The 17,675-nt window shown below is 36.5% G+C and overlaps 1 protein-coding gene across 1 annotated transcript in view; it reads left to right on the forward strand.

Moving 5' to 3' along the window:
- The window catches only part of LOC122793773 (WD repeat-containing protein 49-like), a 630,038-nt gene that overhangs the window by 207,481 nt on the left and 404,882 nt on the right, over positions 1-17,675 (forward strand). Inside the window, exons 8-9 of the mRNA XM_044061963.1 lie at positions 1,272-1,389; positions 2,488-2,557. Coding sequence (XP_043917898.1) covers positions 1,272-1,389; positions 2,488-2,557 — 188 coding nt within the window. The remainder of the gene's footprint in view (positions 1-1,271; positions 1,390-2,487; positions 2,558-17,675) is intronic.

The raw sequence follows: 17,675 nt of genomic DNA on the forward strand, positions 1-17,675 counted from the left end.
TATTACTATTAGAATATAGCCAATAACAAGTTCATAGCCTCTTGATACTGTAAGCTGACCAGGGAATAGAGTTTGCTTTTCGCCTTAACAAAGGCCAAAAGCAGCACCCTGACCTGTACAAGCAATTACGATACAGTGCAATACTCCTACTCGGTATAACAAAACTTGTGACTGCAGTAGCAGCCTCAGAATGCAGTAGATAATAAATCTACTGCATTTTGACTATATGCAGTAGCAGTAGTTGAATTGCAGACTGCTGGCATTCTTTATGTCGACCCACTTATATCAACAAAGTCATGTTGACAGACTACAGTGTGTGCTCCAAGGCTAATTCCCAAACCATGTAAAGAAAAATAGATTTTGCAGAGGGGGGCATGCCATCCTGCACCCCCTGCAAATTATATATTATCTCCAAGATCACACAATCCTCAGGGGAAAAGGCAAATTCTCCCTCCTTGGGGACTATTGATCTTGCACAGATGTCAACTAATGCTGGCCAGCATAAACAGGTCAACCTTCACAGTGTCATCATATGCCATGCATCCGATATATAATGTCGCTTTTCTTTTTAAACATAAAATGAAAACAAACTTTACAAAATGTAATAAGTACTTTAACACAATAATATGTATGCAGCTGTGTATGTGTATGTGCACACATGTGCCCCAGTAATAAGCAACAATAGTGTACATAAAAATTGTTTAATTCTTAACAGAATACTAAGACAGAAAGTCATTGGCCAGTTTCCTTATATTTTAAATAGTGCATTAAGCAAGCAATATGAAGTGTGGGGGGGGGATGTCTAACATATTTGGTATATTATTAGAAATGTTATAATGCTTAAGACAAATAGCCAGTACTTCCAGATATGTCATACTTTTAACTAAATTATTATTACAGATTCAGAACCAAATTTATTTTAAAACCTGATTAACAATTATTTTGTTATACAAGTTTTATAATAAAACAATGTTTCTACCTGAAGAATATTGTGTGATTTCTGTGTGAGCGCATGAATACTATGGAAGAATGTTACCTAAAAATCTTTTCAGAACATTAAAAAATCAGTACATGCTCAATCAGAAATATATTTAAGTCAAATGAACCTTATATCTCAAGGTCAATTAATTATGTGCTCAGGTTTTTCTGTCTACCTGCCTACATAGGACAAACATAAATATTGTAAAGGCCTCATAACATTTCCTGTCTGTCAAAACTGAATTACCTGTACTTAAGATGTCTAATTAGCTTTGATATTTATTTTTTGGCAGAAACTGGAGCAAGTGTCCTATGGTGGAGGAAATTCCCACCATCACGATAGAAAATATCACTGATAACAGATATGTTAAGTACATCCGCTGGAAGGTTCATAATGACTGGGTGACACAGGTGAGACAGTTTAGTTCTGCCTTACATTGCATGAAAAATCATCAGAACTGCATTTTTGGAAGTAATGAAATTCAAATTATAAAAATGAGATTGGGTGGTGTTTCAGTGTAGTGTAAGAAATGTCAGTTGTTTGGTGGATACCAGTTAATAATCAACCAGATTTTGGCCATTGGATTGTTTGATCATAATGCAGCAAGTCATGATTTCCTGGGAAAGGATTGTACTAATACTGTTACAGTTTCTGAATATTAAACAGTGGTAATACGATGACAAAATGAAATGGGAACATGCTAGGCTTCTTATTTAATTCCTGGAGTGGATTCAGTGACTATTGCCCAAGAAGTCAGGATAAGGAAACTTGCTAACATGAACAGAGTGCTCTAATCAGGGAATGACTGATGTCACAACAGTCTCTACAGAGGCCTTTCCTTTTTGCTGACTAGCCTGTACTTTATATGCATGTGGAAGTCCCCCAAAGAAATAGTATCACACTAGATGGAGGAATATTAATTTGTTAAATAGCTAAGTGAATTGATCTTTCTCACAGCATTTTCAGCTGTGACCTGAGCTGCAAGGCTAACTGAACTGGTCTTTTTCATTTTAGTTTCACTTATGACCTGGGACATGATGGAAGGGATTAATAATATATGTATATAGTTTAGGGTAGTCCACTAACTAGAAATTGTTTTTTTTTAAATATGGGAGAACAAACTTATCCAGAAATAATCCTCAGACTCATGTGGAATACAGGCACAACTCCTAACAGACACTGACCAAAGGTCAAGATTAAACCATGGACCATGGTGCTATGAAACAGAGCTCTTACCATACGTCACTGTGCTGTCCTATGCCCAGTGCAAGCCAAGTCAGGAAGGAAAAGTCTTTACCTACCATAGTATGAAAGACTGTGTTGGATTCTCTTCCTTCTGACAAAGCCTATGTATTTCCATCCAACTGTGTGAGTCATACTTATAAGGCACCATAATGTAAATGCAACACATGGAAAACAGAGGTGTTTTTGTGGCAGGAAATGTTAAATAATACAACATGAAAAAGAGGCATGTAAGTGAGAATAAACAATGCAGAATTCTTTTTCAGGTTAAATATGTTCATGCCATCCAGTCAGTTATATCGAGTTCAAATAATGAGGACACAGCTCTTGTTATAGGTGAGTGGATTCCTTTCATCATGTTGTCTGCTTTCCTGTGTGTGTGTGTGTGTGTGTGTGTGTGTGTGTGTGTGTGTGTGTGTGTGTGTGTGTGTGTGTGTGTGTGTGTGTGTGTGTGTGTGTGTGTGTGTGTGTGTGTGTGAGCAACAAGTGGGGGTGTGCATATCTAGATATTAGTGACTTTTGCCTTGATCAATGATATAAATCATGTTTTGCTTCATGTTAGTGGTGCTACACCCTGACCTTTTACAAATAATTCATAAATTTATATAGTCAGCAAAGCACAGAAAATATGCTAAGCCTTAATTGTATTTTTGTGAAGTACAGGAAATGGAATTTCCTGTTGGCACTTATTTTAAACCAAAATAAGCATGGAACACCATTTTTGTGATGATGTTTGTATAGTGAACAAGCAAAGCATCACAGAACTAATGTACATCTGACTGTCAAACAGTAGAAATGAGTGAGATTTCTTCTCTTTTTGACTAACAACCACATATCATAAAGATATGCTATGTTGCAAGGGTAATTTCTGTTAGCACTGATTACTCCCCTGTGCTGTTCAGTGAATGGCTGAGTCACTCAGCATTAGAGAGTCACGCATTCACAAAGGGAGGAAGGGAGTGGGGCTTGGAGTGGGTTGCAGTGACCATTATTTGAAAAGTTGACTATGGGCCCAGTGACACATCTGTCTACACATGCCAAATCATGTGAGACATATCACATGAGATAGAGAGATTTGATAGTCTCAAGATAATGGGTATACTGTGTTATATTGGAAACCACTACTGGTCTAGCACCATGAAAATGAAACAACAAGATGCATATGCATGACGCACACATAACACAATACACTTTAATAAAGGTCTGCTCATCCAATACAGCAGTGACTTTAATTCATAATTATTATGGAGATACAAATAATTCACTTTATATAAATATTAGATTGTTGAGACAACCTCATTTGAATAAAAAACATATACTAGTTTCAGCAATCAAACCTACTGACCAAAGTAATATTTAAATAAATTGCACTTTAGGCTGGTATAACTCAACCATTCATTTACTCATCCATCTCAATACATGAGAAAACCAGAAAAGCTATTAATACAAATGTAGAACCAAAGAAAATAGAAGAAAAAACAATCATCATTAGAACTGTTTTTATAATAATGTATGATAACACCAACCAACATGTTAATAAATATTCATGAAGTCCTGGTGAAAAAAAGACCCCCAACCTACCAATTCATTGTCTCTCATTCCTTGATAATAAATCCAACCATCCCATTTTACTAGGACCTTAACAAACCACTTTGTCTATATAAGTAAAAATAAAGGAAGCAGTTTGACGTTTTAATGTGTGCTTATACAGTGCTTTACTAATCATCTTGTATCTAATGTCACTCAAATGTTCTGCAGTCCTTATGTTAAACTTACATGGCATTTTCCAAAATAAAATACCCTAGAGGAAGATGTCACCAAATAAATGGCCCATTCTATAGTGCAAGTATTAAGATACCTAACAGAAAATACCTTATTTGTATTTTCTGATGTACATTCTCTATTATGAACTGTAAAATGGCAATAGCTACAATTTCCTAATGGGAAAGTAAGTACCAGTTAAGGTTTTGCAATTGTTGTAATGCAAAATTCCTTTTGAAGCTACTAAAAATTACCCCTACAATATGTCAATAAATATTTGTCAGGCAATATTTTCGAAAACAGATTATCACTTTTAAGAATATTCAAGTCTCTGTGTATAACATCTTGAAATGAAAAAGTATTGTTGCCAAATGTGGTAACTAAAGTCCTTTTGTACTCCTTCTTTTAGGAAATGTTTTTTATAACATAACTGGCCATTTCTAGCCATCATATCTACTGTATTTTTGCACTTCTGGGCCTTGTGTCTAGCAAATCTCCTATGATTAAACATATGTATAATATATTTTAACCATTTTTCATATTTGTGCTCATTAGAACAAATTCTACTTACCCTAAAAAATGTCATTTGGGAATATTAAATACTATATGTTTTGGATGACAACTATTGGCATCAAAGCAAGTTTTTAATAAAATATTCCTATATAATGTAATTTATCAGATGGTCCTCCAGATATCCATAAATGTGTTAACATAAATGTATATGAAGGAGGCACCCATAGTTGTCCCTCTGAGCTAAAAAAATACACATTGTTGAACTAAAGATGCTTTTTATTGAGAACTTGCTCAACAAAGTATAATAAAAATGAGTTAAATCCTAAGAGGGTAAAGCTCAAATTTAGACAGCCAATATTCTATAGTGAATCATCCCACTCAGTGGGGGACACTAGTATATAGGGCTTTTACATCCAATATACATAACAACCAAAGTTCTTCCAACTACTTCAGCTATTAACTGTAAAAAAAAGGGATAATTATAATCATAACCAGTTTCAAAAGAGAACTCAAATAATAAACCAAAAAAGAGGATAGTGTTTCAGTTACATACCCTACCAGGGGACCTGTTAGTATCCATGTCTATTTTTGGAAGGAGATAAAACCGTCTACATTTGGGCTCCTTGACTACTAAATCCTGCATCATCTGATGTGTTATGATTTCCATTTTAGTAGCTAACATTAGAAAAAAATACATGCATTTCTTGTTTAAATTTAAATGTGTGGTCATATGCCAAATGACCTCCCATCAGTAAGTTGTGAAATAGCCTCTTTGTTATACTTCTTAGAATTCAAAACAACTATGTTACCACCTTTATCTTCATTAGTAATAATACTAATGTCCATATTGTTCTTTAATGAAGTCAAATTTGCTTTCATCAGATATTAAATTACATTAAATTACATTTAGATATATTAGTTGCAGGTGGTGTATCAAAGTATAGATCATGTAATATAGCTCTCTCAAACGGAGAAACTATAATACTATAGGGGTGTTGAAAGTAAGATTCTCCAAATCTAAAAACCTAATCACTTGGTACCTTTATCGGTATGTAATCTGTACAGTCACTCATTCATTTCAGATATATTTGCATCTTATCATGTCATCCTTTGTGCCTCCTATTATGCCCTTTGTTAAATGGAAAGAGTGTGCAGGCCCTTTTTATTACAAGGAAATTGTGTCCCATATTCCAGATCAGTATATGTCACTGATGCTGCTTCATTAGTAATTGCATTTACAGAAGAATCTGAATAGCATAACTTTGACTTGGGGGGGTTGAAGGAACTTTTCATTTTTCTTTTGATTTATGCTTGGAATCACCATCATAAGTTGATGCAAACCTGACACTGTATTTGTGGAACCACCAAGAAAACATCTTTATGACTTACAATCTTCTAAACTATAATTTCATTTTTAGACTGCAATTCTCATTCAAGAATAAACATAATTTTCATAAATGGACAATAGATTGTTAGGTTGGGGGGGGGGCTTTTCCACCATGATGTAATGGATATTTATAATCAATAGGTTGGCTGGTGCTATCATACTTTGTTATAATTTATTTCTATTAATAATTGTTTAAATTTTTTTCGATTTTCTTTAGTTCTACATTTGGTCCAGTAACCATTTCAGGTTTGGTACTCATGTGACATACTTATATTAAGGTGAATGAATAAATGATTGGTTCAGTAGAGCTGGACCAGACCAAAGTAAAATGTATTTAAATGATACTTTAGTTAGTACTATTCAGTTGCACTGAAGACGACACTGATTGCCAAAACTGGTATATGGTTTCTATGGTCATTTGCTGCTGTCTCCATGATATAATTTTTATACGAAGTGAATTGTATGTATTTCCGTAATGGTTATGAAATGAAGTCACTGTTTTATTGGTTGAGAAGAATTTTATCCCCTTTCACATTGTAAGAACTTTAAGCAGGAAGTTTTGGACTTCTGATAGGGAGAATATGTTGTGCACTGTAACATGACAGGACCTATGTGCTCTTGTACATGATTTACATTTACTATGCACAGGCAATTGAAACACTGTTGTTGTAATTATATTTGTGGTGACCTTAGCTGATCTCATTAACTTCATTACAGGTTTGCTTATAATAAGTTTACATCAAAGAAAAAAATCATGATACTGCAGTACCTGAGGTAACATGAGACATTCCAATGGGTTTTCAGATTTCCATGACTGCCCCTTTCATGTGGTTTGTATATAATGTGAATCATCTATATTAGATGATGCAAATAGTCATAGGAGTTACATCTTCAAATATCTTCTCCAGAGCAGTGGTTACATTAAATTTATTTTGAATCATTTTAGCTTGTGTGATAACTTGTTCCATCATCATCATCATCATCATCATCATCATCATCACAATAATAATCATCATCATAACTTGGTGGTAAAAATAAAATAAAATGCATATTGCTCACTACAACAAATTCAATTTTTATGTTGTTTTGACTAATTGCTTCCTTGTACTTGTCAGAAAATTTGCAGTATTTTGTAATGTTTGGTACAGTAATGAGAGCACCAATGTCTCACCATATTGGTAAACAAACAAAAATACTAGTTTGATGACCAAATAAAATTCCACTGTAATCCACCATCAGTTGGCCTCATTGGTAAAGTGCCCCCTACACATTGATTTCTACTCTCACTTAAATAGCTTTATTAACAAGTCAGTCAAATATTCTAGGGAATTAAAAAACAAACCACATGGGTGAAATGCCAGTATCAATAAACATTTAACAAATTGAAGAAATTACTTAATGCCTATGAATAAATCACATTCTAGCCATCTAAAAAGCCAAATTAAGCAAGCTAACAAAGCATTAAAGGGTGTCATCAGGATGATTAAGTCTGAACATGTACTTAAAATAACCACCAAAACTAAAAGTAACTACACTTTGAAGATGCATGCACACTGATCAATAGTTTAATTTCAGCTCTCCCAGTGTGGAAAAAAGAAAATGATATATAAGGGCCAGCAACTCTGCCACTTTTAATAAATTCAGTTGCCAGCTAGTAAGTACACTGCTTAGATGCCATCAAAGATAAAAATCAAAGAACTACAAATCTATCCCAGGCCGTTGGTAAATAATCCTTGGACAAAAGTTATATCTTTGTTGGACACTCTGCAATAATCAATATTGTATCTCTGATAACTGATCTGTCAATCCTATATTTACTAACATACAGTGTATATAATTGAAAGTCAGGCTATTATAAATATTGTATATAGTTGTTTAAAATGATATTTAAAAATATTATGTAAATGTTATTTTAATTGAAAATAAAAATTTTTTGAGTAAAAAAAAAGAAAGAAGAAACTTAGAGAGCATGAAAGAAAATCAGCTAGGAAAGGTGAAGAGAAAACACTGCCTGGGAAGAATCCTGCATCTGTTCAGCAAAAAGCAGTTCAAGCTCCACCTTTGGTACAAGAGATGATTTCCAGTTATTTAGTAAATCAAATGTGCTTAGAGCTGATTAAAATAAATGAAACACTGAAAGAGTATACCAATTCAAATAACAAAAGAATGGAAAATAGAAGGATCTTTAAACAGATATTCTGATGAACTGATAAAACTGCAAAAATCAGAGGTTAAAATGAAGAAATGGCTGGCTGAGTATGACACTGTTTAAGAAGAGCTGCTTCAAAAATGGTAGGGTTAGAAGATAGAGCATCTGCTGTCCCAGAGAAACTGGAAGGAACAAATATGTAGCTGGACTGACATTCCACAACAGGAGTTGTTAACTGAAAAGGCACATCATGTGTATGCTCCAAACCTGAACATGAGAATGCAGTCAATATATGTGAAGTCTAATGTTTATAAACGTGAACTTGTTAATAAGGTTCGATTGCTTTTATCTAAATGTAAATTTGTCTGTCACAAGTGATAATTCAATAAAGGTGTTTAAAAAAAGACCTGTAATAGAAAGGATTCAATCATACCAGCAGAAAGAGTTGATCCTGACAAAACTGTGACAGCAGGGCAAAATATTAAAAATTGTTGGCAGTAGAGTGTTTATGGAAATGATTACTCCATGTACATCAGACAGAAGAAAATCAAATTTATTTCAGCAATCAGGGAATGTTAAGCTGTAGGTGTTAGATTTAAGCTGCTGTATCACTCTGTCTTCAGATTTTTTTTTCCTGGGGGATGAAAGTCATTTTTTGATGCAGAACAGGCTAAGGAGGAAATGCAAAAGTTTGCACAACAAAAAGGGAGTCATCAAACATGAGGTCTCTGCTTCTCATTCTTCTAAGAAGAAAGCTCATAGAGAGACTTTGCTAATGAAACCTTTTCAAATGTTCCAAAGGGAAATGCTAGAGAGACTGAAAAAAGCATAGGAGTTAACTGGAAGAATCAGGTGTACCTTGGACAGGAAGAAGACCAGCAACACAGACATAAGTGAATGAATGTGAGACTATAAATCATCAGTCACAATTGTGAAATATGGCTTTACAAGAAAAAGTGGTTGAGAAAGATTAGACTTTTGTTGACTTTGTTAAACTTGTGGAGGGTCTTAAAGGCATATAACCCACTTCATGTCATTAATGTTTGAAAGGACACTAAAAGGAAAAAAGTAACTAAGTAAAACAAATTTTGTTCTTAACAGTATTTTTATAACATTTCATGATATAAATTGGATGTAATATAATAAAGCATTGTTATTGATTGTTAAATGTGATAAAGTACTAAAGTAAACAAGTACTTTTTTCTTCTTTAGTTTAACTCATTCACTCCAATGGAGGTCAGGATGTTTGCACTGTAACTTCCAAAGGGCAGACTCTAAGCCCTTTCACAGAATCAAATTATGTCCTCACATTTCAAACAAATGTTCATATCTTTGGAACCATAATGATTAATAAAGAAGTATAAATGGTAAACTCTTCATCACAAGCTATTTTTATAGTGGTAGTGTTCTAACTCATAGTAATCACAGTAACTATTACATTTGTAATATTTAGGTTCATAGGTTCATAGGTGTAAACCAGGCTAACAGCCCTGGAGCCTATATAAACATAGGCCAAGAAGATTCAATTTTGTAAACAACTCACAATATCTCAGCAACCACTCAAGTTGCACACATACTGTCAGCAGCATTTTATGCATCTAGCTGAGAGTTTTCATCCGAGGCTATAAAGTTTTGTCTGTGTTACTTGGTTGTTGAGATATTTAGAAAAATGTGAAAATTATATCTATATGAATTAATACTATAAAGACAACAGTTAATATCTGTTTATTTGCACTAGACAGGGGTCAAATATTAATGCAGTTGAGTTTTCTATTGTGTAAGCTTTAAGATGAAATCTTACAAAACCTTGTACATGGTTTTGGAATTATTTATGCAAATATGAACAAGCAATATTTGATTCCTAGAGGCATCAGTAGGAGTTAACTGCAGATACACCTGGAGGCATCACTTGGATGTAATGAGTTAAAGAAACGTTATCATTACAATGTAACAAAAAAACAGAAGAAAGGCTGGACAAAAGCAGATTTAAGTTAATATGCTGTAATTTTGGGCTTTTAGGTGGTAGAAGAGGAGCAAAAGTGCACTGATTATAATATGTGTAGAGCTGGGATGTTTCTGTTACTTTTGCATCAGTGAATATCTGAATTAATGCCCTTGGCTTAATTGAAGAACAGTGTGTGTGTGTGTGTGTGTGTGTGTGTGTGTGTGTGTGTGTGTGTGTGTGTGTGTGTGTGTGTGTGTGTGTGTTTGTGCGTGTGCGTGTGCGTGTGTGTGTGTGCGTGTAAGAGAACACTGTGAAAATAATGAAAAGTTTTTCTTTAGCAAATACCTGTTCAGTGTAAGTTAAAAAGTCTGCAGCTAAAAGCAGCTGTACATTTTGTTCTTATGTTTCCATGGAGACAAGCTGACTATAGGTGCAGGTAATAAATATTAAGAGTTATGGTCATTATTTGCTGAGAGAATATTTAAATTAAAAGCTACAAGGGCAAGTGGCTTAGTTAAAAATAAAGTCTGAAATTAATGGAAATGCATAAGAGATAACAGCTTTCCTGATACCAAAATAGTTCAATGCATATACTAGAACAATGTGTAATTTAGTTTTATTTAAAGATAGCCAATGCACATTTTCTTAAGGCTAAACATTAATGTTTTCTGAGATTGTAAGCTGTTTTTCACATCTTGGAGTGGCATAAAGATAAGACAAGAACAGACAGCAATTAGTGTAAGTTGGAGCACAAGCTGTAACATACGCCTTAGCATGGATAACTTTAATTTTAGTTCAGGTACTATCTTTGAGTGCAATTGTCAATTTGGGACAATTGTTCCTAACAGGAGGGTTAAACTTCATTATCTGAAGATGTACATAATTTTGTGTGTTTAAATTAATAAGTTATGAACGTATTCTGGTGGTGTGTTAAGAGTTTTTTGTTTGAGGGTTTTCATTAAAACAAAAAAGCCTTGTAAAATGTGGCATAGGTTCAAATGGAGATGACAACAGGCAACTGTACAAAAGCTCAACCTGCCAAACATCAGTGTGTGCATGTAACACAAAAGCTGGAAATAGACATTTTAAAAATATGTCATATATCATAGGTGAGAACAATCACTTCTTATCATAATGGGGAAACTATCCATACTATTTTGGAATGTGAATGGCCACACAAGTATAGACCAAAAAAGTAAGAGTATTGAACTATATCAAGAAATGCAGAGTACAAATAGCAATGTTACGGGAGAAACATTTGGAAAGAAGTGAGCATGTGAATTTGTTACAGAAAGGATTCCAGGATGGATATTCAGCAAAATATCATAGGACAAAGGAAACATGGAGTACTTATACTAATTGCTAGAGGACCTCCAATAATGATAGAAGAGGAAAAAAAGATAATAATGGTAGATTTGTGGTAGTAAGGGGCTACTGACAAAGGAGGAGGATTATGCTGGAATGTATTTATATTCCACCTAAAACTGCTACAAAGTAGCTTAAGAACATTTTGGGAGAAATAATCAGTTTTCAGCAGGGAATATTACTTATAGGTGTAGATTGGCACTTGATTTGCAATAGTGAGGATGTACTGGGGGACACAGAAGGTAAAATATATCAAAAGAAGATATATTTCTGAAGACATTTATGCAAATATTTGGTATGGAGGATGTGAATTCGGTAGCAGGAACTCTGAGAGAATCAATATATTATTCTACAAGGTACACTAACTGGGCTAGACTAGACAGAAATTATATTTCACAGGGACATGTGCATTTAATTGAAAGCTTCAACAAGCATCTAATAACTATTTTAGATCATGCACCAATAACAAGTAAGATAAAAATGCAGGATAATGAAATACAAATGAGACACTGGCACTTCATCACCTACCTGTTAAAAATGAGGAATTTAAGGACTGGGTAGTGGAAATTATTTATGAGTTATTAGGGAAGATTAAATTTCTTCAGAAGTTATAGCTACTGAGTGAGATAACATTAAAGTGGAATTTAAAAATAGAATAGAAATTAAGAAAAATATATGGTTATGAAGTAACAGTAATTATTTAGACAGGCTGACAGAGGTTAAAGTCTTGCAGAACAAGGGAAATTTCACAGAACAAGAAGAGAAGCAACTGCAGAGTGCTAAAGAGAAAATAAGGGAGCATCTGGATACGATGCATGAGTTCAGTAAGATTGCTGTTAAGTGACTGTTTTCTGATAATAACTTCAGAGAACAAAAACTTTTAGCACAATGACTTAGGCAACAGAAAGTAGAAAGGGTTACTGCCAAGCATACAGAGCCTATAACAAGAAAAATAACCAGAGATCTTGTAGAGGTATTAAAGGTATTTCGGAAATATTATGAACATTTTAAATGTGTAAACCAGGAAAGAGCACAAATGGAAAAATTTTGAGAAGACTTAAGTATGCCAAGGTTAACTTTAACAATTAACAGTTAAGAGAGGATGGGATGAGATAAAAATGGTGACGTATAATCAGTCTGCGGGAAAGTCTCCCGAAATAGATGGTATTCATGTGGGAGTTTAGAAGCTAGGAGGGAAGAAAGTGATAAAGATCTGGAAAGTTTTGTTTAAAAGTATTTAAAAAGGAAGGTAAGCTCCACCTTCCTGTAAGCAAGCTGTAGTGGCTATAAAACCTAAAGACAGCAAAGACCAATCGGGCCCACCTTCATATAAACCCATTTCAATTTTAAACAATGGCTATAAAGTGTTTATGCCTATAATAGGTAAAAGAATGTCAAAGGTGTTGCCAAAATGTATGGATCAATGTGGTTTTGTGGAGGGGAGGCAAACATTTGACAATGTTAATGGAAGAATGATGATCCAGAGGGAAGCAGAATGTAAGAAAATACTGCTGTTGTTAGCAGGTCTTTGATGCAGAGAAAGAATTCGACATAGTAAGGTGGGATTTTATGAGGAGGGCAATGGAAGCATTCATGTTCCCTGATACAATAACACAGTTAATTAGGAGGATATCTGAGGGATTGGAGGCAAAAATTAAAGTGGGAGGGTCCCTCACTGACAAGTTATGTCTCAACAGAGGAACCAGGAAGGCAGTTGGCAAAGAAAATAAGGGACTCTAAGATTCAAGGATATAACTGGCATGGTAATCAAGAAAAGCTGGCTTTATTTGCAGATGATATTATTTTGCACCTGATAAAACCAGGAAATGACATCTCAGTGTTGTGGAACATTCTGAGACAGTTTCAATTTTGGGGGGATATAAAGTTAGTGAAGATAAAATAACAGCTATGGTTGTAAACTATGTACCCACACATGAATTGGTTCAGCAATGTACATTTTACAGGAACATGATAAAATAAACTATTTAGGAGTATGGATTAACAATTTATTCTGTTATAGCAGCTAAGGTTATGTGGGATGAGACTAAATGAAAGATAATTCAAAACACTGAAAAATTAGAAGCTCTTGTTTATGGATATGGATAGCAAGATAAAAGCAGTGAAAATGTTTTAGTCCCTTTAGTTTTATATACAGGTAAGGCACATTTTTATCAACCAGAGGGGAATTTGTAGACAATAATTAATGATGAGTTGAAAGAATTTATCTGGAAGGGGAAGAGGGCAAGGGTCAAGTGGAATAAGCTGATCCTTCCAGTAGAACAAGGTAGTTTAGGATTACCTGATTTGAAGGGACATTTTAGAGCTATTCATTTAAGGCTCATATACATAACACAAGCAGAAACTGTAATTCAAAGTGGAAAGGTATGATGATGAAATCATGGGAGAAATTCAAGAAATATGAAGTGAGTGAGATTTTGGATGCAGATCTTTAAGGAGAACAGCAGCTTTATAGGTTCGTAGGATGATAGTAGGCTATTGGCCCAGAGGCCCTTCTATGCCTAGTCAAGAATTGGGCCCATGTTCCCTCAAAGTCAGCATCTGTTTCCCCTGTCCAGCAGGGATAAAGGTGGGATCCCAGAGGTGTATTTTCTGTTTCCCATCCAGTCATCCAGGTTCCTCTTAAAGAGGGCTAGAGAGATACTCTGCTTGACATGGAGAGGGAACCTATTCCACAGATAGGAGTCTTTGGGACACAAATCTATCCCACCAACAAGTTCTATTAATGTCACAGACCAGGTTAAGGCCTTGTATGCAGGTTGCACGAGGGGAATTTGACTAACGGATATGCAGCAACTCCATCAAGGCTGGGTCTGAGATGGCTTCTATGCCAGATACAGATCACCTCTGAGCAGTCTGTATGAGACTGAGTGGAGGGACAGGGCTTTTAGTCTATCTGTATAGGATAAGTGTTTGAGACCCTGGATTTTCCTGGTCAGGAACCTCTGTGGTCTCTCCATCTGCTGCATGTACTTGGCAAGGTATATGCCGAAGGGGGCATTGTACTCAGTAATGGTTCTGATAAGGGAGGAGTACAGGGATGTTATCACCTCCTTGTTCCTGGATGAAATACCCTTATTTATGAGGTGGGTCATGTAGAAAGCCTTTCGTACAAAGGAGACAAAGTGGTGGTCAAAAGTCAGGTTACTATCAACCTGGGTGCCCGAGTCCCTGAAGACTGATTGCGTGCTTAGTACATTGTTATTAATGTGATAATTAGTGGGGATGCCACTTTCCCCAAAAGGGACAACGATGCACTTCTTGGGATTCAGTTTGAGGCTATGCTTCTGACACCAGTCATTAGTTTTGGGTAAGGCCCTTTTGCAGGATGTTCACATCTCTAGGGGAATTTAAGACAGTGCCCATCTTGCAGTCATCTGCAAACTTGGTCTGCCACCAACCACTGGTTTTGGCTTGCACCTCAGAAAAGTATATCCCAAACAGTAGAGGCCCCAAGACTGATCCTTGGGGTACACCACTCATTACTGGCCTACTACTAGAGGTGGCTTCCCCTATTTTGACTGAGTGGGTTCTATCAGTGAGCCAGTTAGCTACCCATCTGGTAACATATGGGTTGCTGCCTAGCTGGGCAAGTTTATCTATTGTGCCCAAGTGGAGAATAGTGTCGAAGGTTTTGGCTAGGTCAAGGTAGGTGGTGTGCACCATCTTCCCCTCGTCCATGGCTTTGGTGATTGTTTCAAAGAAGTCGACCAAGTTCAACAGGCATGATCTCCCTTTGACAAAACCAAACTGTGTGGGGTCAAGTGTTTGGAGGTTGCCAATGTCCTTCTTTATAAGGTCCATGATAATGCATTTCACGGCCTTGCAGATCAGGCTAGTTAGGCTGATGAGCCTATAACTGTCTGGGTCAGTGGACACTCCACCTTTGTATAGAGGGATGACAGTGGCTGTCCTCTATTCAGCTGGGATGAAGCCAGTGCTCAGGCTTTGGTTGAATAGGGTGCTTAATAATGCTGAGAGCTCATGCCTGAGTTCATGTAGGATACAGCCAGGGATGTTATCAGGTCCCAAGGAAACTGTATTTTTTGCCTTTGAGAGGGCATTAAAGATCTGGTCCCTGGTGATGAGGGGAGGGGGCAGGTGCTGATTTACTGATGGGGGGACGGGGGGTGAAGTTTTCACTTAACCTGTCTGCCAGCAGGTTGGCTATATCTATGCCATTTGTGTATGTGGTATCCTTGACCACCAAGTCAGAGCATATTTGGGTGTTACCTTTGAGATTTCGGACATATGTGAAGAAGGCCTTGTGATTGTCCTTAGTGGATGTGGCCAATTTGGACTCAAAGTTAGCCTTAGAGGATTTCACCAGTGATCTTATTTGCTTCTTCAGACAAGGGAGAGATTGCTTTCAATTAGGCACCTACTCCTTCTTGGTTATTCCTGGACAGCAATTTTTTTCTTTTTATTATACAGTTTGTTTATTGCTGCTGTTCACCAGACATGTTTACTCTTCCTTGGGGAAGATGATTTGGTCATGTCAAGTATTGCTGAGTCCATACAGTTATGTAGGTGCTCATATAGTTTTTTGTGTAGGCTTGGACAGTAGTGCTAGTTCCAACTGAAGGGACAGTGGCTGTGCAACTACTTATACCTGCTCTGAGGAGATTACAGTCAGCTTTGGAAAAGATTTTTGTTTGATCCTGACAAGGGGGGAGGGTCAGGGGAGATGGTGACTTCAACTTCAAAAGTGGTCGCTTTATGGTCGGATCTTAAAAGAAGGATGACACTGTAGGGGTGTTACAGTGGCTAATCATGTTGGTTAGGACCAGGCCCAGGATATTTTCACCTCTCGTAGGGGTGTCGACCAACCGATCCAATCCACTGGCATTAACAAAGTCGAAGAATCTCTGGGTATTCATTTTTGGGGTAGAATAGGTCTTCCCACTCTATGGTTGGGTAGTTAAAGTCACCCAGGATCAGAGTAGAGGGTTGACTCTTGATATGGAATATTCTATTCATAAAGTAGCAGAAAGTATTCTAAGAACTAAGCCAGCATGAGAATGGAGAAAGGAGATTCTGCTGACAGGGGTGACTGCAGTTAGAGGTACAGAAAATAGGCACAAGGAGGCTGGAATTTCAGTGAGAAAACTGGCAAAGGAACCAAGGTATTGGGAGCAAATAACTAGACAGGGAAAGGTAATAGAATGGGAGGCCATTAAGACATTTAGGCTGCAGGCTAGAACCTGCATTCCCTATTAGGGATTGATATCACGGTATAGATACAGAGAAAGGGATGGGGAAATCCTAAGTGAAAGACTTTGTAAGGTTTTTAGTTGAATCTATATCAGAAACTGCATGGAAGAGAGATTGGATAAGAAGTTCACAAGTAAGCAATGGGAGGACATTTATCTGGCTCCCAAATATGCAACAAAGTCTAGAAGATTGAGAATTTTTGCTTGGAAATGTTTGCATACGTATTTTTAGGGTCTATATCACTTTGACGAAATGGCAGAAGTTCGAACACCATATGTTTGAACTTCTAACCTCGAAGTGCAAAACCATCGAAGGCTAAAAACAGCGATTTTTTTCCTAGGGAAAAAAATCGCTGTTCCAAGAAACACACACACAACACAAGCACACCAAAAAAACAGCAATCCACACACATACACTTAAAATCCTACATCTAACCCTACACTAAACTGTACATACACTACTATCTATCCACTTACCTTAACCCAAACCCTAACCCTAAGGTCCATCACTATCGCACACTCACCTGACCCGCACCCTAACCCTAACTCACCTATCCCACCCTAACCCTAAAGTCTGTCACTATCGCACACCCACCTCACCCGCGCCCTAACCCTAACTCACCTAACCCACGCCCTAACCCTAACGTCTGCACAATCGCACACTTACCTGAACCCGACCCGTAACTTTCCACCACAGTGCTAAAAATAGCGAAGCCACAGAAACAGCCCACCAAATTCTTTCCCTGGGAAAGAATTTGGTGTTCCACGGCTTCACGATAATCAGTTTTCGAACTTCACAGTTCAAACATATGGTGTTCGAACTGCTGAAGTTTCGACAAACTGATAGGAACCCGTATTTTTATACCCTAAGCAGACTCCAAAGAATTTTTCATCAGGTAGTTGCCAAATGTTGGAGGTGTGATGGGGAAGTAAGAGGTAACTGTGGACATATGTTTAGGGAGTGTAATAAATTGCAGATTTTATAAATTCTCTACAGAGTCCTCTGTCAGAAATATTAGGTGGGAAAATTGGTGTAACTAAGGAAATGATTTTTTGATCTGTGATACAGGATCGGAATTGCCTAAACATAGCAAGGCCTTGTT

Source organism: Protopterus annectens, chromosome 2.part0 (genome assembly GCF_019279795.1).
Source record: "Protopterus annectens isolate FY-2018-M chromosome 2.part0, PAN1.0, whole genome shotgun sequence".
Classification (NCBI taxonomy): Eukaryota; Metazoa; Chordata; order Ceratodontiformes; family Protopteridae; genus Protopterus; species Protopterus annectens.